The 26,264-nt window shown below is 38.1% G+C and overlaps 1 protein-coding gene across 1 annotated transcript in view; it reads right to left on the bottom strand.

Annotated features, from left to right (window-relative positions):
• The window catches only part of tmtc2b (transmembrane O-mannosyltransferase targeting cadherins 2b), a 133,368-nt gene that overhangs the window by 33,220 nt on the left and 73,884 nt on the right, over positions 1-26,264 (bottom strand). The window contains exons 3-6 of the mRNA XM_020935197.2: positions 10,905-11,742; positions 7,717-7,831; positions 5,895-5,980; positions 667-851 (exon numbers count right to left, since the gene is read on the bottom strand). Coding sequence (XP_020790856.1) covers positions 667-851; positions 5,895-5,980; positions 7,717-7,831; positions 10,905-11,742 — 1,224 coding nt within the window. The remainder of the gene's footprint in view (positions 1-666; positions 852-5,894; positions 5,981-7,716; positions 7,832-10,904; positions 11,743-26,264) is intronic.

Genomic DNA, 26,264 nt, shown 5'->3' with positions numbered 1-26,264 from the left:
TTGAGGATTTAAAGCTGGAATAAAGAAAATGTTTGGTGAATTTCATCAAGGGGAAAGATGTTATTGCCCTTCTTTCTACAGGATTTTGGAAAAGCTTAATATACCAGTTAGCCCCGTTAGCGGCGCATTACATACGTAACGACCAAATAGCAGCAATTGGTTAAATAAAAAAGTACCCCCCTACCGTCGAGTGAACGAATTCTAACACTGCAAGGTCAGACGGTTTGTACGAAGTGAAACAAAGTAAAACCAGCTGATAAATCAGGCTAGAAATGTTCCACAGTATGACAATAAACAGCTCTACCTTACATTTGCTCAATTATAGCTGGTTTAATAGCTCAAAAATGCCTAGAAAAACAGGCATTCCGATTGTTTTTGGGAATGCCCCTCCACAGATCTGACCTGTAACTTGGTCTGGTTTGGTCTCTATGAAAATAGAAAGGTTTAATACCATACTGTGAAACATTTCAGCTGAAGCAATAACATCTACATGGTGAAAAGCATTTGATGGACCCTCCAGCAAAAAAGTTACACAATGCACCATTAATGTTTGAAATTTTCTAAAAGGAGAAATGAGTGGGCGGTCACTGTTGAGCTCCATAAGGTTTTGCATGTGATTTTCCTACAGCCATCTGTATAATGAACCAGTGCAGTGTGCACAGTTACCTCCTGGTGTCCCTGTTCGTGTAGGAGTTTGCCCAGGTTGTACAGACAGCTGGTGACGGAGCTCTTGTGGGCGTGGGGGTCTTTGAGATTCTCGTCGGGGATGTCAGCACAGGTCAGAAAAGTACGCTTGGCTTCGTCCAGTCTCCCCTGGTTCATCAGGATAATACCAGTGTTCAAGTAGGCCGCTGAGGAAGCAACAAACAGAATCATGAATTATAAATGTGTACAAAAAGATAAATTACACTGTCTGGGTATTTGACCTTTGGTGAGCTTTTGGTTTGACCTTTATCTGTGCACGGTGGGAGATTTCAGAAGATTGTTTAACTTTTCATGAGAGACACTACAGTACGATCAATACGCCAATAGAATAATTAGTTTCACAGGGGTTTCATCAGTAAACATCCAGACTGGCTTCAGGAATACATTGACTTGATAAAGCTGCTCAGACTGATAGGACCACAGACTGTATAAAGAAGTGGACTAAGGGAGTGTGACGTCACCCATGGTGTTCAGCTCCAGTCAAATGAAGCTCACAATGCTAGATGTAGCTACCCTGGTTTTCGTCGCAAATAAAGGACTTCACTCTCCGTACTAATGATCATGTGTGTCAGTATTTATTCTCGTTAATCTTCAACTCCATCAACACAGTGAACACCTTGAAAACTAAATTAAGGACAGAGAAAATGTCTCAGATTTAAATAAAATACCTTTAAATAAATACAGAATTCAAAACAATATATTTATCGTGTTCGCCTATACATCACCAGTGGTAGCTAAGTGGCATTTCTTTTATGTTTGACGCCTTTTCTTTGCACCTTTTCTGTGTTTCTCTTGATCATCTTTTTCTCTTTTGCAGCTACTATTTCTCTCAGAGGCAAGGGAATAGGTCACATGACTCAAAGGTAAATATTTTTACAAATAAAAATGAAAATTAATAACAGTGGTGTTCTGACACATCTTAATATTTGAACAAATAAACTAATAATTTTGTCACTTATTACCATGAAAACAAATATACTGCCATTATTGTCAGCTACACTGACAGTTACAGAAGCAAATGTGGGACCGAGTTCCATATTAGGAATTTTTTTAAAGAACAAAATAGCTAAATAAAAACACCAGGGTCATGTAGAGTGAGTTAATATGAACATTTTAAGACCAAAATGACAAGGCTCTCAGAAACGGTTATTACAGAGAGAGAGGTGACAATTGACAATTTTTCAATGTAAAGTCAATTGGAGCCAGAGTTGATGGAGCTCACTTCCTATTTGGAGCTCATAGGGTAGCTATGTCCATTTACATATACAGTCTATGACACTACCCTGAGAAGCAAACATGTGAGCGATATGTCGATATTTAAAATATATCTTCATATTTTTTTAAACACAAAATGGATTCAGAATCGATATAATGCTTTGGTTTTATTCAAATTTTGCCTCTTCACTTGATTGCCTTTTCAGTGCTTGCCCCGCTTGCCTGGCACAGCGTTTATAGTTTATGCAAATGAGTCATGTGGTTTTAAGATTCGTTTGGGTAAAATGTAAACAAATGTGCGCAAAGTTGCATTAAACACATAAAACACATAATCTCAAATGGGCTGATGTGGCTCTATAGTAATGCTTTATATGTTGTAAAGCTTAGTAACGTATAGTTTATTAAGTAAACTTTCCTGCATTAATAATCTGCTGCAGTGAATAACTTGTACAACAGTATTTGGAAACTATGGGTTTGATCAGCGCAGTGGATTGTCTATCTCATAGCTCTTTAGCGCTGGTGAGAAACCTCCCAGAGTTACTGCAAAGATAAGCTTGAGTTGAGTTGAGTTGTTTTATTTTTGAATGAAAAGAAGACAATATGTATTATTTCTTCCTTTATTTTACAGTTAAATTATTCTTTTTGTGTACAGGAATTTTTTTTAATTAAATGTACGAATGTAAGAACTGGCTACCTCTTTGCACTTCAATAAAAAGAGACCTTGTAGAATTTGGCATATTTGTTTATGCAGTTTGTTTTGGGGGGGTTATTTTTCCTGTACAGATATAGAGATATAAAGTGTATATCGATATATAACAAAATATATCACAACACATTTCTTTTGCAGATTTAACTACAGGAAAACAACTGGATGTCATCACAGTTAATAGAGTAGCCTACATATTGTAAACTAGGCCTAAACCTTATACACTTGTAGTACAAATCCCCCTGTGTGAGACAATGACTAATATTAACCAGCATGTTAAAAGCTCTCGATCTCTCTCTCTCTCTGACTGTCACGTTCTCATTGCCTCTTGAGCTCATTCATTAAAGTGTGTTATCAGCTCCAGCAGATAGGATAATTACATACTGAATGGAAATGTTCTGATCCGACCACGTTCTTGATTAGGACGCTAATTAATGAAAGAAGAAAAGAGGAGACGTTTTAGAGACGCTGTTTATCTGTCAGTGACGGATGCTCTAGCAGCAGGAGCTCATTTGTATGATCAGGTGAGAGAGGAGGATCGTTTTAAGTTCCAACCAATGAAAACGCTGTTGCTATGGAGACTCAATGATAAGAAAATAATTTGGATTGGAGAAAATATATCAGAGAAAACAGACACAGGAAAAGTTCAGACCAGCTAACAATGAGTTATTCCCTTTACAACTGAGAAGTGTTACATATTTAATTTATGGAGTTTTAAACCTTTAAAGGGAAAGTTCAGAATTTTTGACATAGGACTTCATTTCCTAGTGAGCCAGAGTGTTGGAGACGTGTGGAGACACTTTTAAAAAAAAAAAAGTCATCCAATCTTTGTATTTGCAGAGGTCGCTGGTACAAGGCTAGTGCATGTCAATGGCCATAGTTAGCCTGCCATTAAGAACAGACTTACCCACTCCACAAAACACCCGAAGCAAATCTGTTATTACGCCAGACTGTCGATGTAAATGTCTGTGTCAATAGAATAATTTTAGTTGTAAAACCAGGATTTATATCTGAGCAGCAGCAGCGAGTTGTACTATCTGATAGAAAGCTTGGCCGTGGCGGACTGATATATGAGAAAATAATCCCTCAACATGTGACAATTCATGCAATGCAAGCTTAGTTTTATTTCAAACATTATTCTATCAACACAGATATTTACATCGACAGTCTGGCGTAATAACAGATTTGCTTCGGGTGTTTTGTGGAGTGGGTAAGACTGTTTTTAATGGCAGGCTAACTATGGCCATTGACATGCACTAGCCTAGCACCAGCGACCTCTGCAAATACAAGGACTGGATGGAATTTTTTAAAGTGTCTCCACACTCAACTAGGAAATGAGGTCCTATGTCCAAAATTCTGAACTGTTCCTTTAATACGTTAATAAATTATCTAATGCACTATAGGGAAAATCAATAGAAAGACAAACATATGCATAGGCTACACACATGACAAAATACAACATATCCCCAAAAGGCCTCGGCAGTAAATCAGATTTTAATCAAATAAATTCAGTCATTCAGTCAGATTCAGTCATGTGCAATTGTCAGTGATATGCTTGGCTGATTTTAAGAGGTCAACAGCCAATCCTCTGTCAGTAAAAACGTGGTTTGTAGCGAAACAGAAGGAATACATTTTTATTTGACTATGTTTTGTGTTAACTGGCGCTGATTAAAAGCCTGTCTTGTTTATGTTTATAAAATCAATACTGAAAGCCATTTTTATTTGACTTTTGAAAAGACAAAAACATCAAATTGAACCAAGGACTGAACTGACTCATGCCCTGCCCGAGTACACTGTATTTAATTAGACTTTAAACTCGATGCCCTCTTGCCATCGCTCCCTCTGCTGTGACATGTCCACTGCCAGTGTCCACAGTTGCCTGGACACAGACACAGCCAAAACCACAAGAGAGAGGAACAGAGAGAGCAAAGAGAGGGAGAGAGGGAGAAATAGAGAGGGAGAGAAGAGGAGAGAGAGAGAGAGAGAGAGAGAGAGAGAGAGAGAGAGAGAGAGAGAGAGAGAGAGAGGAGAGGAGAGAGAGAGAAGAGAGAGAAGAGAGAGATACAGAGAGAGAGAGAGAGAAGAAGAGAGAGAGAGAGAGAGAGAGAGAAAGAAAGAAAGGAAGCAAGAGAAATACAGAGAGAGACAGGGTGAGAGAGGGAGAGAGAGAAAGAAAGAGAGAGAGGAACAGATACAGAGAAAGAGACAGGGAGAGAGGGAGAAAGGAAGAGCGAATAGAAAGAGAGACAGAGAGAGAGAGAGAAAGGAAGAGAGGGAGAGGCAGAGGAGAGAAAGAGCGAGAAAAGAAGAGAGGGAGAGACAGAGAGACAGAGGAGAGGAGAGAGGGAAAGGAAGAGAGATACAAAGAGAGACAGAGGGAGATAGAGAAAGAGACACCAACAGAGAGAGTGACAGAGAGAGAATGAAAGGAAGAAAGAGAGAGATACACACAGACACACAAAGCGACAGAGAGAGAGAGAGAAATGAGAGGAAGAAAGAGAGAGAGAGAAAGAAAGAGACACCCACAGAGAGTAACAGAGTGAGAAAGAGAATGAGAGAGAGAGGGGGGGGGAGAAGAAATACAGAGAGAGAGAGATAGAGGGAGGGAGAGTGAAAAGAAGGAAGAGAGATACAGAGAGAAACAGAGGGAGAGAAAGGAAGAGAGATACAGAGAGAGACAGGGTGAGAGAGGGAGAGAGAGAAAGAAAGAGAGAGGAAGAGATACAGAGAAAGAGACAGAGGAAGAGAGGGAGAAAGGAAGAGCGAAAAGAAAGAGACAGAGGGAGAGATAAAGAAAGAGAGAGAGAGAGAAAGGAAGAGAGGGAGAGAAAGAGAGAGAAAAGAAGAGAGGGAGAGATAGAGAGACAGAGGAAGAGGGAGAGAGAGAGAGAAAGGAAGAGAGATACAAAGACAGACGGAGGGAGAGAGAGAAAGAGACACCGACAGAGAGAGAATGAAAGGAAGAAAGAGAGAGAGAGACATACACACAGAGAGTGACAAAGCGACAGAGAGAGAGAATGAAAGGAAGAAAGAGAGAGAGAGAAAGAAAGAGACACCCACAGAGAGAGTAACAGAGTGAGAAAGAGAATGAAAGAGAGAGAGAGAGAGAAGGAGAGAGGATAGAGAGAATAGAGAAAGAGAGGGAATGAAAGGAAGAGAGAGAGATGGAGAGTGACAGAGAGAAAGAGAGCGAGAAAAAGAGAGAGAAAGAGAGAGCAGGAGAGAGAAATAGAAAGTGATGGATGGAGAGAGAGAGAGTTGTACTTACAGGCCAGAGTGGGGCGGCTCCCAATGGCGAGTTTATAGTAGTGAACGGCCTCAGAGAACTTGTTGCTCTCCTGTAGCAGCAAACCCCTGGAACAGACACAGAGCAGGAACTCACACTTAAAAGGCCAGTGTTTTTCAGTTTGATGGAGATACAGATCTGACCAGACCACACACACGAGAGGACACTGTACGTAATGACTGAAGACGTGTGGAGTTTCCCTCAGGCTAACAGAACACCACCGATAACAGAGACAGATACAAACTCATGGAACAAGACACAGAGACTACTTCCACTTAAAGGAATCAAAGGAGAAGCTGTGGTTTGTTTGTCTGTGTTCTTTAGTGAAAAAAAATGTACGTTGTGAACTCCATGCACCTTCATTAAAATCATTTGGATGATTTCAGCCCTGGAATTACTATTCTCTATTGAATTAAAGGTAAAAGGTAACAGTTCACTTGAAAATAACCACTACATCACAAAGTGGAACAGGGCATCTTGAGCTTTTGTGGATATCTAAAGTCTGTCTAATATATGGTTTACTTAAACATATGCAAATGAAACAAAACACAAGTCCTGGTATGTTTTTGAGCTAACAACATTATAACACAACTTAAAGCTCACAAGAATCCATTTTGTGTAATGAGATACACCGTGTAACTGCTTGTCTCCATGCAGATGTTATTGTGCTAGAGCAGGGGTCTCCAACCTTTTTCCTCGGGTGAGCTACTTTTACAAAACAAAAATGCCAGAGAGCTAATAATTTTAGCAGCTGCAGGAACTAAAACTATACAAAAGAGCCATGGCAAGACATAGATGGGGTACAGTTAGATAAAACATAAAACATAATTTATTCATAACTGCACAAAGTCAGGCATCAAAATGATAGATTTACAATAACAATAGGCATTTAATTCATCAAATTTGAGTTTTCAGGACAATACATGTAATTCAGAAATCTCTTGGCGAGCTACTTGAAATGGGGTGGAGAGCTACTGGTAGCTCCCGAGCTAAAGGTTGGAGACCCCTGGTGTAGAGTTTATACAATAACATGTTTAGTAATAAAAACATCTGTAACTGAATGCAGTTCAATGTCATATTGTGGAGCAGGGGTCATCAAACTATGGCCTGCGAACTGACTCCAACCCTCCACGTCTCTTTGACCGGTCCCCCAGCCCCTCTGCCCCCCACCACCTGAACTGGCCCTATGAGGCAATCCTCAAATATTGTCATGGTCTATGTTAAAAATACTTTTTAGCAAATAATAACACGTCTGCATTTTGTATTTTGTTAATCGATATATATGAAGTATTTCTATTTTTAATATGACGCATTTACTTTTGCTGCTGAATTTTCATCACCTGACAAGCTCGAGATCAAACAGTGACAGTCGAGCACCACAGAGTTCTGTAGTGCAGTTAAAGACAGCAAAATGGCGAGTGTTAAAGTATGAAAAGTTGACAGAGTGCCGAGTTTTCAAAGAACAGTGGATGACAGATAATTTTTTTTATTCAGTGTAAGGAACTTGCAGTTTGTCTGATATGTAAAGAAAGTGTGGCAGTTTTCAAAGAATATCATCTGTGTTGTCAGGGTTATACAGTTCTGATATATGGCCCCTGACCCCGGCCCTCCATCACAGTTAGGAGTGATAATGTGACCCTCAGAGGAAAAAGTTTGGTGACCCCTGCTGTGGAGCATTTCTACATAGACACAAGCAGCCTGCAGATCCTCTACCAAAGACACCTTTAAGACTGCCAAACTGTTAACACATGACAGAAAAGTAGCAGCACTGTAAAACTGATTACATAAAATCAGAGTCACTCACAGGTTGTAGAGCATGTCGGCCATGTTGCTGCGGTAGTACAGAGCGTTCCTGTAGGCGTGCTCGGCCTCCTCCATCTTGCCCTGGCTCTTGAGCACATTTCCCAGGTTGCCCCACGCTGACAGGTCACAAAAACAGAGGTCAATCAAACACAAGAATAACAACTTTGTGTCCACTGCAAAAAAAACTCTTAAGTGAAAACAGCAGGTGGCAGGGGCTTATTTTTGTAAACCTGGAAGGTGAAAGAAAGACTGGAGCAGCTGCTGTATTGAGGGGAGAAAAGGTGGTGACGTGCTGGGAGAGCTTTGTGGCAAAACTGCAGGCTCTACCAAAAAGAGAGAGCTGGACACAGAGAGACCACCACAGAGCTATTGCACTGCTAATGGCATTACCAACGAATGGTGTACAAAGTGAATCAAGTCTGAGATCGTCAACTCTCAAAGAATGCTGGAGGTGAAGAACAAATAATATTATTGAATTTTAGGTTTTGGACGTTTTTGACCATTTAAAAGATAATATTTGTTTTGAATTAAGCCTGGGGGATAAGAATACAATGTTAAGACTCAAAAGACAGACTCTTTCCCTCATCCACAACTCCAACAGGTCAGCCTCAGCAATGTGGATTTAACCAACAGCAATGAAGTTTCAGAAGAACCACATTATCTCTTTAAGGCAATATAAATACACCAACTTTGGCATTTAATTGTAATAAACTCAAAACTGTGATCGTCTTGATATTTAAACTTGATATGAATTACTTGGCACACCACTCAACCGTATTTTAATCATGAATTGCTATAGCAACAATGCAAATTTTTTATCACCCACAAACCCATGAATATGGAGCAGCCAACAGTCTGTAAAATAATATTCCAGCATTTCATTTTTTGTAATACTTGACTAAACTTAAACACTGATTAATTTCTCTGTAAGGCTCACTATATTAAATAAATCAAGAGTTCAATAGTAAAAACAGATATCTCCGTTTTGGAAAAATGCCAAAAAGCTCTTCTCTTTTTGTTACCATCTTTTATAAATATTAGCAGTGACAGTACAGTGGATTTTATAAGGAAGGGATTGAATTATATTTGGATAGCAGTAAAATAGATTTTTAAAAGCCTACGGTGACTTTTTCGAATGGCAGTATTTTTGCAAATTAACTCTTCAAAAATACACTTGTATAAAATATGCATGTATACAGTGCTAACATGTTTACTCAGTTGGAAGCGATCCAAAATCCTCTCTCAAAAGATTTCAGATTTTATTACAAGCAGACATCAATAAAACATTATTTATAGCCAAAGTACGAATTAACCGCTGATAAAACGAACTTAGGAAGGATCTGATTTGCTCACTTTAGATTCTGACACATTTGATGAGAGCTGTAATAAATTAGATACAGGCGCTCCACCGACGCTGCCAAAACAAACAGCTGTCACGCTCCACCTCGGCCTGAGCATCTGAAAGAGAGATCAGACTCGCAACATGTCCGCTGCCCGCCCTGCCTCACTGCTGCAAAGAACAAGACTGAGCCCTTCTATTAATACAGTACTGAACCTCAGATGCCCTGCAGTCAGTGCCAATCACAGGAGGGTGGCACCACTCTGATGCCCCTCCAGGAAGACAAAGGGCAAATGGTGACAGCAGACTTCACACTGTGCACTGAAGATACATGTGTGTCTGTGTTGACTGAAGCCTTTATAAATGAAGGGTCCTTGAGAATGAGATCGGGACGAGATGAGCTCTCACACCAGGAGTCTTTGGATTTGATTTCCACCCTGCTCCCTTGAGATAAATAGAAGACATTTAGAAACAGATTTTGCTTTGATTTATACAGAGCAGAAGAGGTTTAGAAGGGACCAGCAGTGTTTTTCTCTGTGAGTCTTGTTTTTCATTCCTTAGTTTTTGTATAAATCAAATTGTAAAATTACTATTTCAAATAAATAAATAAGATCGCTGACTTAAGAGGGTATCATGGTGAATCACAAAGCAAAACAGATAAATAAACTTTGACATGACGTGTGTGAATGAAACCAAAACATCTCCACATAAGTATGAAGCTCAACAGATGGAAGTAAATTTCTCACTGGTGTTTTCTCACAGACTTTTTGAAAAATTAAATTGAGAGTTTAAAGGCATGATGGAGACTAACCAGCTATGTGGTAAGTCGGGATGGGACAAAGTCGTACCACAAAATCCCACGCTATAAAATTGTGCATAAAATTGAGCACACATGAGAAAAATTGTTTTGTGTTGTTTTTTGAGATTGAACTGGATAAAAGAAGGGATCAAGTGCTGTTGTTGTATTTCTCTGGAAGCTTTGAAAGCAGAGAAAAAATGACAGTTACCGTGGACTATAAGATGCTACTTTTTTTCTCACACTTTGAACCCTTGCGGCTAATAAAATGTCGCGGCTACTACGGATTATTTGTCTGGTACATTGTCCATTCATATACGGTCTATGGTTTGGCAGCACGGTGGATGCAGGCAGTGTGAGTGCAGAAAATGCCGCTGTCTGTGCGGTTAACACATGGATCTACGGTTCACTTGAAGTTGCTACACTAGCTAGCGATATTGTCAGCGCACTCAAATAGTTTATAACCGTGTGATAAAATAAGTTATGATGCTATATTAACATTAGTGACGGGGATGTCTTACCCGTATGCGTAAATGACGAGAAGAAACGTCTCAAGACATCCACTCATACCTGATAGAACTAGCTAGGAAGATTCTAGTTTGATTGTGTTTTGAACAGTTATTTTGCGCTTCATGCACACACCCTCTTCATGGAAAACACACGAAGAAATGCAGATGATGCAGCTCTTAATTGAACGAAGGGAAACAGAGCTGCTGCACGTGAGCTCGGCATCAGTGAGTCGATGGTGGGACTTTGAGGACGGCAGCGTGACAAACTGACTCGGTGTAAAAAGACGACAAAAGCTTTCAGAAGCGATAAAAGCAGACGGCCCGAACTTGAAAATGTTCTTGAAGATGTGGACACCTACGGCTTATATTAAGGTATGGCCTATATATGTACAATTTTAAAATTTTGTTATATTCAGGTGCACTCAATAGTCCGGAAAATACGGTACTACTGACATTAAACAATGAATCACAAATTGTGTATTCAAAACGTCAACACAGGCACGATAAATCCTTATGTCATATTGTCTGATTTTGAATAATCTTACCTTTAGCAGGATTGACATAGATCCCTGATTTGTAGAGCATCTCCTCGTTCTGCCAGTCCCTGTTCCTCAGTACAGTCTTGGCTCCAAACAGAAGAATGAGCATCGCACTGCAGTAGACCAGCGCGGTCCTGGAGCGTTTGTGTCTGAGCCTCACGTACAGGGCCCTCATGGCCACAGCCAGCAGCAGACAGAAGCCCATACTGGGGATGTAGAGCACCCTCTCTGCTATCACAAAGCCCACGTAGAAGAAGAGGTTTGTAGCCGGGAGGAAGGGGACTGCCAAGAGCCCTAAAGAGAAGATCACTATATTCTCAGTGGTGGGCAGAGGAGTCCTGCTTTCATAGTGCTTTTTGGTACCATTTTCTTCACTTATGTTGTTATTTATATGTGAGTTTGTCTGTTCATGATTACAGTGGTAGCTATGTCCATTACTACTACCATTACTCCCGTTTGTATAAATATAAGCTTTACCATTTGAGTCTTTGATTTTTGTCGCTTTGTGCTTTAACAATCCATACCAAGCGAGCAACAGTAATCCACAGTAGAAGAACACTGTCTGTAAATTCCTCCAGTCAGAACAGCTTCGGATTAAAGGTATGGCGTCCATGGACCAATCAAAGCTGAGCGTATGGGGGCAGAGGAGGAGCCAGAAGTTGACCACGGGCAGGTAGAAGAAGGTGAGGGTCCGGGTGAGCAGAGAGGAGGAGTCTGCGGCTGGATTGTCTGAGTTGGAGAAGTTTGGAGGTTTGTTTCCCATCCAGTAGAATCGACCGGCCAGCAGCAGGGCACCGCTCAGAGCCAGGATGCAGATGTTCAGCAGCAGGTGGAGATTCTTTCTCTGGAAAAGAAAAAAAAATAAGATAAGAAAACTAGGAAATAGTCTTATATTATGTAAAACATGCTTGAGTAACCCTTTATTACTCTGTCTACACCTCCAGAGATTAAAATGCTCTGTGCCACCTTGTGATGTCATGTTTTGAAGGGAACAGCTACTCTTTTACATTTTGTTCAGTAGAGACAGAAAATTCAAGGTAAGGCTGTGCTAAATAACTGAATTTTGATTGTTAAGCTTTAATCATTTTAACTCAATTATAGTTGTGAGTTTGGAGATTGTTAGATACACAAATCGAAATCACAAAGTTTATTTGGGGATTTAAATATAGAGACACATTTATGTTTTTCTATGCCTTATTACATGTTCAAAGTATATTTTCTTCATTTTATGTTTTATACATCGCAAAACTGCTCTAAGGTACATATTTGTAGCCTACACAACAGATCAAAAGTTTTAGAACAACCTCATTTTTCCAGTTATTTATTGCAATTCAAGTCGTGCAAGTCCAATTAAGAGCTTGAAATGGTACAAAGGTAAGAACTGAACAGCCAGAGGTTAAAAAAACAAGATAAACATAACAAAACACAAGCTTTGCCAAAACTACCTCAGGAAAAAAAAGAACACCATGGTGATCTTGAAAACATGGAGTGTCCAGCACAGTCTCCGGACTTAAACCCCATCGAGCTGGTTTTGGATGATCTGGACAGAAATGTGAAAGCCAAGCAACTACAAGTGCCACACATTTATGGGAACTTCTGCGACAGACTTGGGAAGAACTTTCTGAAGAATATTTTATTTCTATTGTAAAAAGCCACGAGCCACGAGTGTGTTCAGCTGTTATATCTGCCAAAGGTGGACACTTTCATGAATCAAAAGTTCAGAATACATTTTGGTCAACAGTAAACAGTAAAAAACTGGTGTTCTAAAACTTTTATTTTCAATTTGAAAGTTTTGTATAAATTATCAATAACAAAGTTTTTTTTTTTTTGTTTTTTTTGAGAGAGAGAAATGCTGAATCAATAATGACCAAAATAATCGTGCTGATGTTTTTTTTTTTTCCCCCAAAAAAATAAGCAGCCCTAATTCCAGGTCTGAAATTGTCCAAATGATTCTAGTAAAGGTGTGTGGAGTTTAAAAACACTTGACATCACAAGGTAGAACATTTGAGAGAAGAACTAAATATGTATGTTTGTGTATGAACATGTGTGAATAAATCAAAACACAACTCTAGGTATATTTTGATGAAGAAACAACAGTATAACTTAGATCAGAAAACAGTAGAATATTGGCTATTTAAATGCAAGAAGACAACTACAAGAGTCTTGATTGTAGCTGCTTTACTCACATTGCTACAGGCTATACTTCTAAATGATCTGTTTTGAAAGGGCAAATAAAACAATACACAGCTGGGAAAGACACAAACACAAAACCAAACACTCCAATCACATTCTCATTGATTTATTCTGGTTGGAGTTGAAAACCCATGGAAAATACTACATTCTTTACTGATAAACTTTCTTACTCCGCTATAAAAATCTGAAACGTGAACTGCCTTTGAGTCAATATGGTGCAGAGTTCATGTAAGGTTTCTATATTTTTAATGCCAGGGAAACTAATAATAACTAATAAAAACTTTTACCCCAGCAGGTTAAAAGCGTATTTTCCTTTAAAACCATTTCGTCTGTGTTTCATCCTGTAGAAACTCCCAATCATTTCTACTTGCGAGCACTCTCCATAAGTAGCAGTAAAAGCAGAGATACTCGGGCTAGCATCATGTATTGATCTATGCCCTCGCAGCCCTCACAAATGCATCAGAAATGGAATCTTTTGAGCTGCACAGGCAACAAAATATAGAAAATCAATATGTGAAAAACACAGCAAGCGCCTGTGCCATTAGTCTCAGCTCTTTGCACCTCACCCCGATGATCGCGCCATGTTTTTCTTTTGAATTATTTATATAAAAGTCCAACTGCAACACAGACAGCCAAGTGGGAACAGGCTGGACCATGTGCATAGTCTCAGATGTACAGTTTGCATAGAACAGAAGTGAACTATTGACTTGTAGCAGCGTGCACTGTTATTATCATGTTGGAGGGGATGTGATATTGATATGTAGGAAATGCTGGTGCTCAACGGATGGAATATTTTTAAAGATAATGACTGAAATATAAAGAGATGCAAATCAGAACAAATGGTGCAGAATCTAAGATGACAATTACAGTGCAGGGTGAGAAGTTGAATGGACAGTATAGTAGGTGAAAACGACAAAAGAAAATGGGACTTCAAAAAATGGGTGTTCAAAAATACTGAAATATCGTTTAATGTGATTGATATATCGCCAATAGTACTTTTTATTATATTTTACTAAAGTATTATATTACAACGCTACAGTTTTGTTGCTTGTTTAGTGGAACACATCTGACATTTTCACAGTTTTGATGATAAAAATGGGTGTTTCTCCACTTCCACTTCAAATCCAAATCCACATTTTACAAACAAAACAGTTTCCAAGATCATAAAATGAAGACAACAAAAAGGTAACTTGCTAAAATTTGGTCATATCAGTCCTAAAACAATAAAACCAGTAAAATCAAAATAAAAGCAAAAAACATGAAAATCATAAAAAATCTGTAAATAAATAAAGTACATAAATATAATGAATATAAATAAATATAAAATAAAAGTGGGTCTTAAGCGAGACTTAAAACACTTCACTGTGAGGGCTGTTCGGACGTGGGGGGCAGAGCTTTCCAGAGTTTGAGTCTGGCCACAGAGAAGGTCCCCCTGGTTTTAAGTCTCGTCTTAGGCACCACAAAATGGAGCTGGCCCTTGGACTTCAAAGTGTGCGCGGTAGTGTAAATTTGGATGAGGTCTTAGATGTATTGTGGGTTCAGTCCATTCAAAGCTTTAAAAACAAACAATAAAATCTTAAAATCAACTCTAAAATGAACTGGAAGCCACTGCAATGGCGCTTTCTTATGCACTTTGCAAAAGAAATGGTTTAACAAAGACTAGTATTACAGCCATGATTTAGCCATTATTTTTTATTCAACTGTATCGAATCGTAAGCTCACTGTATTGAGATATGTATAGTATCGTGTCTTATGTATCGAGGTATGTATTGTATCGACAACTTTGCACATTTGTTTACGTTTTACAGAAACAAAACTTAAAACCACATGGCTAATTTGCAATAACTGTAAGTGCTGCTGATGTGGTCAGCTTCTGTCATACTAAAGGACACGACTCAGTGGATTATATGTGTTCTTTCTGTGACAGAGGATGTGCTAATGATGGTAAGTCTGTTCAGTGCGTATATCGTATAGGAGATGGTTCATGCTTAACTTTTCAGCGATCATACGTGTGCAGGTCATACGAGTGCAGATTGTATGAGTGCAGATTGTCATTTCACTCATGTATGGTCACTTTATTTATGTTGGCTACTGTTGTGATGAAAAGACTGAAAAGTGTTTGTCTTTTGGACGCATGCGCACTTAACTTTATGTTGCAGTAACAGGGATACTGCACATACATGCCACAGTATCTGGGTTACTATTGGAATACACCATCTACCTAAAGTTAACCTTTAATCTGAACTTTATTTTAACATAATCTGACCAAGAAGAGCTGGTTTAACTGGAACTACAAAAGGTGAGATGATTTGTCCTGTAAAACAAGCCCCTCTCGCACATAAAATTACAGTCACAAGCTCCGTAGCATTAACTAGTTTTTCAGTTTCTCACTTTTTTGTTGAAACTTAGACACCTAAACATGACCATGGCCACTTCTAATGATTACAGGCTCTTGAAAATGTGCTTTTTAAATCCATTTTGAATTTTTTCGTGATTTTCAGACTATTTGGCTTTGTCTTGACTAATATATGCATTGTGTCACCATGGTAACTGCTGAACATTTCGCCATATACACACATATATAGAACCACTCCAATGGAAAATATCAATATAGTAAAGCAATATGAATAAAATTAAGTCATAAAATATGGGATCTGCATTCTACTTTCTCCATCTCATTCCAGATTACACATAAAAGTCTTAACACGTAAAGGTCAAACGTGCTCAGACCTACAGGGCAGACCGAGCGTTACTTAGCAACTAGGTCACCGTGTCAATCCAACATTCCCCCATTAATTGAAAAGTCAGCATGCCTCCGAGTACAGCGAGCATCTTTTAATCTCTAAAAGTGGAAATAGTGAAAGATTTAAAACACTTTACACTGGTTTATCTGGAAAGTGACTGTGACAACCAAGTCTACGATGTGAAAAACAAGACACCAGCAGCTAGGCAACAACATTCCAAACACTACAACAAACTACCAAATTATCACAAAGCTATAAAAGTTAAAGTACTAACATGTGTCTTTGGGGTCTGGCCTGGCCTCACTGCACTCATTATGATCCAAGAGAAATGTAATACGAGTTGATTTACATTTAGAGATGGTTTCGAGGTATCTATTGATTCTTCCATTTACCCATTACATCATCTAATGAGAAATGAGTCTTGTGAAATCCATAACGCAAAGACTGAGAAGAGAAACAATTAAAGGTGCATTGTGTAACTTTTCTGGTGGAAGGTCCATCAAATGCTTTTCTCCATGGAGATGTTATTGCTTCGTCTGGAATGTTTCATAGTATGGTATTAAACCTTTCAATCTTCATGGTGACCAAACCAGACAAAGTTACAGGTCAGATCTGTGGAGAGGCAACCCTGCTCAGTCAGAATGCCTTTTATTTATTTATTTATTTTTTTAGCTGTAATTGAATACTGTATTTTTTGGACTATAAGGCGAAATATCAATAATGTTGAATTTTCTCGTCTATTTTCATACATAAGACGCATCGGATTCAAGGCGGATTAAGCGAAACAAACGGACGACACTTGAAACTGATCCCTTAGTCCAGGCATCCACGATCCATTGGCAGATAGTGGCATAATTCGCCCGGCATTGCCTCCCTGTCCTGGTGAATGTGTATTATGAATGTGAATGTGGGTGGATAATTTCCTACGAGGAACACGCAAATATAAATTGAGTAATAATGTTTTTAATTCAGCTTTACGCACATTTGTTTATGTTTTACAGGAATGTTTTGCATGAACTATAAGCACTGAAAAACAGCTCACTCCTTGTGCCCTGATGCGGTCAGCTTCTGTCTGACTTACTCTGGGAGGCTCCTGACTACGATAATGCTCCGACAATCCATCAAGCGGCGCGGCTTCGTAGCTTACCAAAGTCATACTAAAACATTTTGACAGATTTTTGAGCACCGTGTACCACATAAAATCGGTTCGAGGTCAGTAATCACAAACAGAAAAATACGTTACATGTATGGTAGAGCTGTTTAATGTCATAGTGTGGAACATTCCAGGCAGAGCAATGACATTCATAGAAACAAACAGATGACAGACCCCTAACAAAAAGTTACACAAAAGCTTACTTTGAAATATGCAAGTCATTGTACTTAACATTACCCAGAATAGAATTGCGGATTGAAAGTCTTGCTTACAAAATGTTACCATGTTGCCCATGAACCTTATTGTGAGGCAACCAAAGGCGAGATGTAGGTGGACTTACTTTATATTTAACGTATATTTCTGTATTCTGAAAGTGTAAAAACTGCATTAAATGAGTATTGTGAAAAAGGTCAAAGCAGGGTAAAACAATGGTTGTGTATCATTTTAATTAGTGCTGTGTGGAAAGAGGCATCTGCTGTATGGGTGGTAAACTCGAGTAAACACATTTATCATTGCAATAAGGGAACGCCTCAACCACAAAATGTAATATTTAGAGAAGTAAAAAAATCTTCAATTAATCATAGACATACAGTTATAATCAAGCCCGCTGACAGAAATTTGGGGGCAGGGGGCAAGAAGTCTCACATGAGCCCCCCCTCTAATTAAAATTAAGAGGAAGACGGTCCAGTTCTGGGCCCCCATAACCCTGGGGCCCTGGACAGCAGACCCCTTTGACCCCCCCCCCACCCCCCAGTTCCCCATAATCTTTTTTTCAAAATACTGCTTTCAAAAGGTCTAACAAAATTAGTTCACTGTATTTTCATAAACTTATAAAAGAAAATACACTGGTCAAAAAATAACATCTTAAAAGTACACAAATTCAGTGAGATGAAAAGATTCAGGGTCTGTCTACACGAGAACGCTTGCGGGTAAAAATGACAAAATATTTTATCGGAAGTGCCTTTCATTTAGACGGTGATGGCGTTTTTTGGGGCTTAAAAATGCAAAAATCTGAAACCACCCTCCAGAGTGGAAAAGTTGAATACACTCTAGTCAGATCGGCTCACGTTGCATATGGGTTTACGTGAAATACATACAGTACACAGAAACCTGGCATGCATACCCAATCGAATTCCACACACTTTAATTTGTGATACCAGAGTCTTAAATAAAACTACAGGAGACACTGGGACTACTTCTGTAACCCTATCTTCCTTAGACATTACTTTATTTTCACATTATTTTCACAGGCAGACACTGAAGGCACCTGCTCTATGTAGAAGGATCTTAGAATCAGTCTGAACTCTCTATGAACTCTATAGGCTGACAGACCACTGTGAAAACATACCACATTTCCATTCACTTCTCTCCTTAGTGTATAGGAGCAGGTGAGCACAAAAACTCCACTAAGACTTTGTGAAGGCCGTGGCAGTGCAAACTTTACCAGAGATCAAAGACGTGTTATTTTATCTTTTTCTGAGCTACAAGAGAATGGAACCTGGATTTACTTGAGTCTTTTCAAACTAGGTCTATGGGCATTGAAAAGGCTTATTCAAACCACCTCAGAATGTAATAACTTCTACCTTTAAAGGCAAGAAAAAGAGACCGGAGTAGAAGCACACGATTCACAAGTCTGCTGGAAAAAGGAGGCAGGGCAACGAATAATACTGGCTTTTTCAAACTAGCCAGAGGTTACCAAACACAGTGTATTTATTTATGGTGGAAAACTAGCATTGATGGTTTGGTCACACAGGGAGGGAGACATAAAAATAATTAAATAAATAAAAATAAATAAATAACATGAACATGACTTCATCATCGCGGTCAGAGCTAAATAACAAAACAATAAAGTAGTACAATATTAGAGTACGTTTTAGTAGGGTCACTGGCAAAGGTATTTTTTTCATTAAAACAGAACAGTCTTTTTTTTTTTTACTTTAGAATTAGAAAGTTGAGTTCATGGAAAGGCTGTTTTGACTTATTATTGCTATTAACCCAGTAAGATCAGACTGCATTTGAAAATACCGTTCAATCTTTTATTCTCTGGCTTTTAACACTGCGTGAGTTGTGTGGTCCTCTGTGTCTTTTATTTATTTTTATCTGTTTTTATTGGTTTTACTGATTTAATTTATTTATTGGTTTATTTATTTCTATTCTATGATTGTGTTTTTATTTTACTGGTTTTATTATTTTAAGACTAGTATTATTTTAATAGTTTATTTTATCATCTTATTGTTGTTATTTTTATGTACTTGTGCAGCACTTTGGAAACAGTTTGTTTGTGAAATGAGCTATAGAAATTAAGTGGATTGGATTGGAATCTTGGTTAATTTAATATGTCTATCTGTGTTTAAAAAGAAAATGAATGTGACAAAATTATCTTTATTGTTTTATGTGTTTATTTGTTTACTTATCAGGGACAATGCACATAAAAATATTTGACCTACACAAAGGTATTATATTTGCGTTGTTATCGCAAAATTGCAGTGTCTGGACAGGTTGGTGTCATAAATTGCGTACATGGCAATAATATATTAATATTTTCTATAATGTATGTGCAGATATTAGGGATGTAACAATATCCAAATCTCTCGGTGCAATATTATCACAATGTGCATCTCATGGTATGACATTTATTGCGATATATTGGAGAGGCTCATATAATTGCAGATAGGACACTTTTTTGCTTTTAATATCATAACTAGAAAAGCAGTCAGAGAGCGCAGACCTCCGCCAAGGACTACCCCCCTTTTTAATATAAACTGCGATAAAATCAGTCTTCTGGATCAGATCCGGATCAGCCTTTGGAATATGAAAGAGGATCCCATTGTCCATCCCTGAGTCAAATTTCATGGGGTTTGGTCAATAATTAACAGAGATATTGAGAAACCATTTTTTTGGCCCCATTTACCACAATGTTAACTAAAATTTCAAAGTGATCCAGAATCCAGGATTTCTTCCGGATCACCCTCAAAATGAAATCAATTCTTCCTTTTCACATTTCCAACAAATCCTGAAAATTTCATCAAAATCGGCCCATAACGTTTTGAGTTATATTGCTAACAAACAAACAAACAAACAAACAGCCAAACGCCGGCAAAAACATAACCTCCTTGGTGGAGGTAATTATAATCCCAGTAATTCAAATAAAAAACATATTACTTCATGTTGTCTGCGCTGAAATGAAACATGGGATATGTAGTTCATGATGTTTATTACTATAAAAAAAATTTTAAAAATGCATTTAAGCAAAGAAACTTATAATTCAGTATATTGTGAGGGCCCATTGTATTATTGTGAAACTTTTGATGATACAATCACAATATTTTGGTTATTATTACATCCCTAACAGATATAATGTCTTGCAAAATCGATAAATAACAATACTTTTTAAATTGTTGAATAATCATTAAATTAATATAAATGAATACTTTATATTTATATTTATTTATATTATTTTTTATACATTTTGTTTTACTTGGAAGCCCGAATATCCAGTAGCCACACTCCTGAGTGCTGCTGCAGTGAAATGAGACTGGCAGACTCCCAGCAGGTTAACAGTGTCATGTGTTGTGAGCTCATCTGTTTTGTATGTGATGATTTTCACAGCTTGGTTCCTGCTGAGACCAGACCTCCAGTGTGTCCTCTGTCTCCTGGCCCTGCTCCAGCGCTCTCGTGATCTGGCTCTGGGACAAACAAATATGTCTACCTGGATGCGCACAGACACAGCAGCACCGCCCTTCTTTACATGTTTACACTACAGTTTGGATGAACAGGGTAGGAATTTATGTAGCATTGAATAGGCCTGTCATGATAATCACTATATTGATTTAACATTCAATAAATGACAGATGGAACAATAATTGGGGAATCATTATTTATCATGTGCACCATTACTTTGCACTAATGGGTTTTCTGCAATATGATAAGATGTGAGCTGATGGAGTTTGAATTAAGAACTAAAATTATAATCACTTAAATATTGTTGCAATAAATTAAACTGCAGATAACAAAATGTAACAATATTGTAAATTTAAACTATTTTGGGGGATAATTCTGCTTTCTGTATTATCATTTGTCGCCTATATTTATTTCAGCAATATAACATTTTTTATCGTAACAGCACTAAAGGCAAGAAAGTATAAAAAATAAAAACAGTCCATTGTCAAAATTACAGTTAGATCCAATACTATTTTATTCAGTGACTTGTAGGGCCATTGCTATATAGAGAAAATAAAAATATAGATTATATTTACTTAAAATAAGGTAATGAAACTTTGACTAAATTAAAATTTACCTTCTGATTTTATGTAATTGGCTATAAACACTAGACTATTAGAGCATAAAGCAAAAATGAACTGAAGTGAGTCTAAAAATCCATACTACAGCGTATACACTTTTTTTCCCCTCCGTTATATGTGGAACAGTGCACTTTGCAGTAACTTTTTGTTTTTTACTTTAGTCTCTATAATGTGGGGGAAAAATATCAAAATGGTCATCCACACATCGAAGTATCGTCAGAGTTTTTCAAGGTCCTCTGTCATTATTATCCCAAACCCAGTCCAGTTCTGTCTTTGTCTGTAATCCAGTTTAGTTTGAAATAAGTGTTTCTCTCAGCCCCGCAGGAGGCCTGGGCACTTTTTACTTCTCTTTTGTGTTTGAAGAGCAATCAGTTTAGAATGAAACCATTTAGAGCTTTATAAGAGAGGCGTGTGAATAAAATATCCCTGGAGATGAAATGCAAAACAGGGCAATTACAGAAGCTCCAATTGTGCGGGAGGTTGCTTGTTTTCCCCACTACATTTTGATTGGATTAAACTGACAAACAAAATTTAGACTTTTTTGAAACACTGGTGGGTGCATTGAGAGAAAGCTGCTGTCAGACATAAAGAGGTAAGAGCCAGAGGGAGTGGTATATTGCATTAGTTTGTAGGAAAAGCGCTGCTCGGGGCACAAGGGCGATTTGCATAATAGGCTGCACGCGTCTTATGATTTTACAAGGCTTTTTAGTGAGAACTATCCGTCACAATTACCCCGACAGAGACAGATGGAGGTGTGTGAGGAAGGCCAATGCTGTGCTCCAATAAAGAACAATTGAAATACTGAGTTCTTTGAGATATTTCATTCTCTATCATAAAACCCATATCCTCAGAGGTGGATTAAGACGTATTTCCTTTGTTTCTAACGTGGCAAACAATGGCATTGGTCCAAACATCGCTGTGGTCTATTGTGGGGTTTCAGATGATATTTCTATAGGACAATAATATTTATTGGTGCACTATGAGGATTTTTTTTCGGGAGTGTGTCACTGTTTGTTGCTATGGATTCGCTCTACCTGGAATGTTCCACAGTACGACATTAAACAGCTCTACTTTACATGTATTAAATTACAGGTGGTTTTACAGCTCAAAAATATCGAGAAAAACAGGTATTCTGACTGTGAGCGGGGTTTCCTCTCCACAGATTTGACCTGTAATTTGGTCTGGTTTAGTCTCCATGAAGATAGAAAGGTTTAATACTAGGGGTGTAACAATAACTGAAATATTGTAATATCATATTGTCAAAGTTCTTACAATAATATTGTGGACCATCACAATATCCTGAATTACAAGTCTCTTACTTAAATGAAGAGTTATGGTGCAGCAATAGCCAGAAGACAGAGGGAACTACATAGACCATGATCCTTTGCTCCATTTCAGTGTAGACTACATGAAGAAATAACACTTCTAATCACTTTTAAGACTCAGTACTTTGAATGAAGTCTTGTCAAGGCATTTTAAGAGTAAAAAGTAGCATATTAACCTCCACAAAATATTGCAATAAATATATCGTGTGATGTATATCATGAAAATATCCTACCGAGAAATTTGGATATTGTTACATTCCTAATCGTGAGCCTCCCCACTATAGCGTAAGCTTTCCCACGATATTGCAATAAATATTTTACTGTGAGGTTCATACCGTGACAATATCGTATCATGACACTTGGATATCGTTACACCTCTGTTTATTACTATACTTTGAAATATTCCAGTCAAAGCAATAACATCTGTATGGAGCATTTGATGGAAAGTCACACAATGAACCTAACCTAATAATGTTCAAATTAAGTTTTTTGTTGTTAAATGTTGAATTCTAGACTCTTGTCACTAATAGACATGATTAGGTTCAATAAGTGTGAATTTACCTTTTGGATATTTCATGGCAAAGTTCAATGTAATTAATAGGGAAATCTCTTGCTTGCCTCTGGGAATATGCAAAACACCAATTTCTGGAATCTGAAAACCACTAATATTCCCTTTCCCAGTTTCAAAAGTAAAGAAATGCATACGTGAAGAGAAAATGAATAATACTAGGAGACCGTCTGAGCAATTCTTTCAGCACGTCTAAGCAGCTCATCACTACAGTCGCAATCCGGTAAAAGGCGTTGATGCGTGTGACCTCTCCTCTCTGCTTTATGACTCTGATCACTGGTCTGTACAGGGCTTTGTCAGGCTGCTGTTCATTCATAGACTTATAAGAAAAAGCCAGCGCAGCACCAGTTTGACGGATGGTTCTACACAAGGTGACTGCAAGATCCACTGTTCACGCCTGTAGTTAATGAGGCAGAAGTTTCTCTCATTTATCTCTGTAGTTTCTTATCTGCTGTAGCTGGGGGCCTCCTCTGGTTTGGTGTAAAAAGCTGATTGCTCACACACGAGACAAGATAAGACAAGAGAGGTTTTAATTCCCAACTGTGTGTTTAAGGATTATAAACAGCTGCAAGCCAGAGTCAGATTACTGAAGGTGGTATAAGAGACGGCACAACGGCTGAGCAGCAGTTGCGTTCACATCACAACAAGAATTTCAGGTTCGATTCCTGGATTACCTGGGCCTTTCTTTGTGGAATTTGCAAGTCTGGGTGGGGTTTTCTTTGGCTTCCAGAGTGGCCCATCCTCTTTCACAACTGTCTCTGAATCAAAGCTTTTATCAATCATTTTATTTGCATTAAAGGTATGCACATTGGACACTCAAATGTTCTTTTTTTTTTTTTACATAAATAAAAAACAAACAAAAACATGATCTAAAAAAGGAAAAAAAAAAAACCTCAACAACACTGACAAAACGTTGCATAGTGCGGGGCTCCTGGGGCCTGACTAGTATACTTTAACTTTATTTTATTTATTATTTATTTAGTCCACTTACAAATCCTTTTGTTTGCGTGTTAGCATGATCCTCTCCAAGGTATTCCCAGAACACTGTGTCCAAATTCACTTATATCTCCTTTAAGTATAAAAGTACGTCTTTCCAGTGGGAACTAGATCAAAGCTTTTATCCCCAGTGAACCTCTAGACAGACCCACACACTCTTTTCCATGGAGACACGTGGCATTTGAAAAGTAGAAATTACAAGATGTGAAGCAGAATGGTTAATGTGGTGGGGACATGATAATATAAAAATAAAATATAAATAGATCTTACCATGGTTCTGTTATGATCTTATGTTGTCTGAAAAACAGGATGTGGGTGGAATTGTAAATTGAGTCCAAGCATGAATGTTTCCAACCACAATACTTCATGTAGTTTCTTCTCAGTTGTCTGCCTTTAATTTAAATGCAAGCCTGTTTGTTCTTCATGTTGCTGCGCTTGTTGCATGCGCTTTAAAGCCTTCAAAGTTGAAAAGCTCTATAAAAAATTAACAATTTAACATTTACCTTTTTGGAGACAAGGGCTATTACAAAGCATGCAGGTATTACTAGTTGCTAGTGTATAAAAAAAGGATCACAATTTAGATCAGGTTATGTAAAACACAGTAAGGTTTGATGTTTGATTACAGTATTTTTCTGACTATAAGTCACACCAGCCAAAAAATGCATAATGAAGAAGAAAAAAAACATAAGTCATACCAGACTATTAATTGCACTTTTTGGGGGAAATTTATTTTATAAAATCAGAGACCAGGAACCGACATTTCATCTTAACGTGGATGTTAACATTTCATGTTAACGTCACATATGAATAGTTCTTCAGATAACTATAGCATAAACAACAGAACAGAACAAGTTTACCAAACTTTCCATCTCACTCTAAATCACTAAATCCATTGAATTCTTCATCCTTGGTGTCACTTGTGAGCAACAGCGTGACCTCCGGAGGTAAACAGAGCACCGCTTCCTCTTCTGCTTAGCCGTCATCAAACTCAGCATCAGTTCCCGTTCCACTTAAACCGGTCTTTATGAATCCCAACAGGATGGTTACAGTTGTCACTGAAATGCAGGCTTTGTTGATCCATGCAACGACGTCCAGGAAAGTTGCATGGTGCACCCTCCCGGTGTCACAAATTTCTCACTTACTTCAAACTTTCTTTCTGCTGCTCAGTTACTGTTTTCAGCTGCATACTTCGCTACTTGCAGTTTGTAATCTGCATAATATGATTTTCTTTTTAGGGGCATTTGTGTTCATTCTTCTCAGTTGTCTTGTTGTTGTTGTTTGTCTTGTTGTTTGTTTAAATTGGTACAGAAGTAATGGTACGATAGACTGACATGATACAGACAAGACAGCGGCTCTTTCTGCAGGAGACATGTGCAGTAGAGTGAAGTGACAATGGTACAGGAGTAATAGGAGTAATATGATGATACTGGCACACAAGCCTAGAGCGCCCTCTCACGGCTGTCAGTGTGAAGTCGCACCGGAGTATAAATCGCAGGACCACCCAAACCATGAAAAAAAGTGCAACCTATAGTCCAAAAAATATGGTACATAATTATAGATTCCTTGTTATAAGTTTCAAATGTAAAATAAAATGTGAAGATAGCATTTACATGCTAGATATAAGTACACTATATTCTGTAAGTCGCTTGATCCTTTCCTGTGTGTGCAAACCAGATTTAGATTGTACCTGTGGATTCTGTCTTATTACAGTGCATTTGACAGATAAGGCAGATTACAGAGGATTTAGGATGCTACGTTTATAGAATGTGCATGAAACGCTGAAGGTTATGCTCTCCCACAAACAGGAAGAGGTGAAAACTGTCCTGCATTTTTCTTTTTTTTCAAACCACTTTTTACATGTGAGTAAGTGTGGCATTTGTGTCCATGTAGACTAGCCAAAAGCAAGCTCCAACAAGATTTAACAAAGAAAAATCTGACTTGTGGTGAGGCATAATGAAACCAGAAATTAGGTGATTTTACCCTGTAATTTTCACCAATCTGAACCATCTCATAATGACTCATTTTAACCAGAAAATGAGTGAATAAATTACACAGTGTAAAAAGTAAATGTCATAAATAATCAGTG

This window comes from Boleophthalmus pectinirostris, unplaced genomic scaffold, assembly GCF_026225935.1.
Source record: "Boleophthalmus pectinirostris isolate CB_2022bp ecotype Guang Dong unplaced genomic scaffold, ASM2622593v1 HiC_scaffold_2, whole genome shotgun sequence".
NCBI classification, from domain to species: Eukaryota; Metazoa; Chordata; class Actinopteri; order Gobiiformes; family Gobiidae; genus Boleophthalmus; species Boleophthalmus pectinirostris.
The sequence above is the reverse complement of the archived record's forward strand: the minus strand, read 5'-3'. Positions and strand labels throughout refer to the sequence as shown.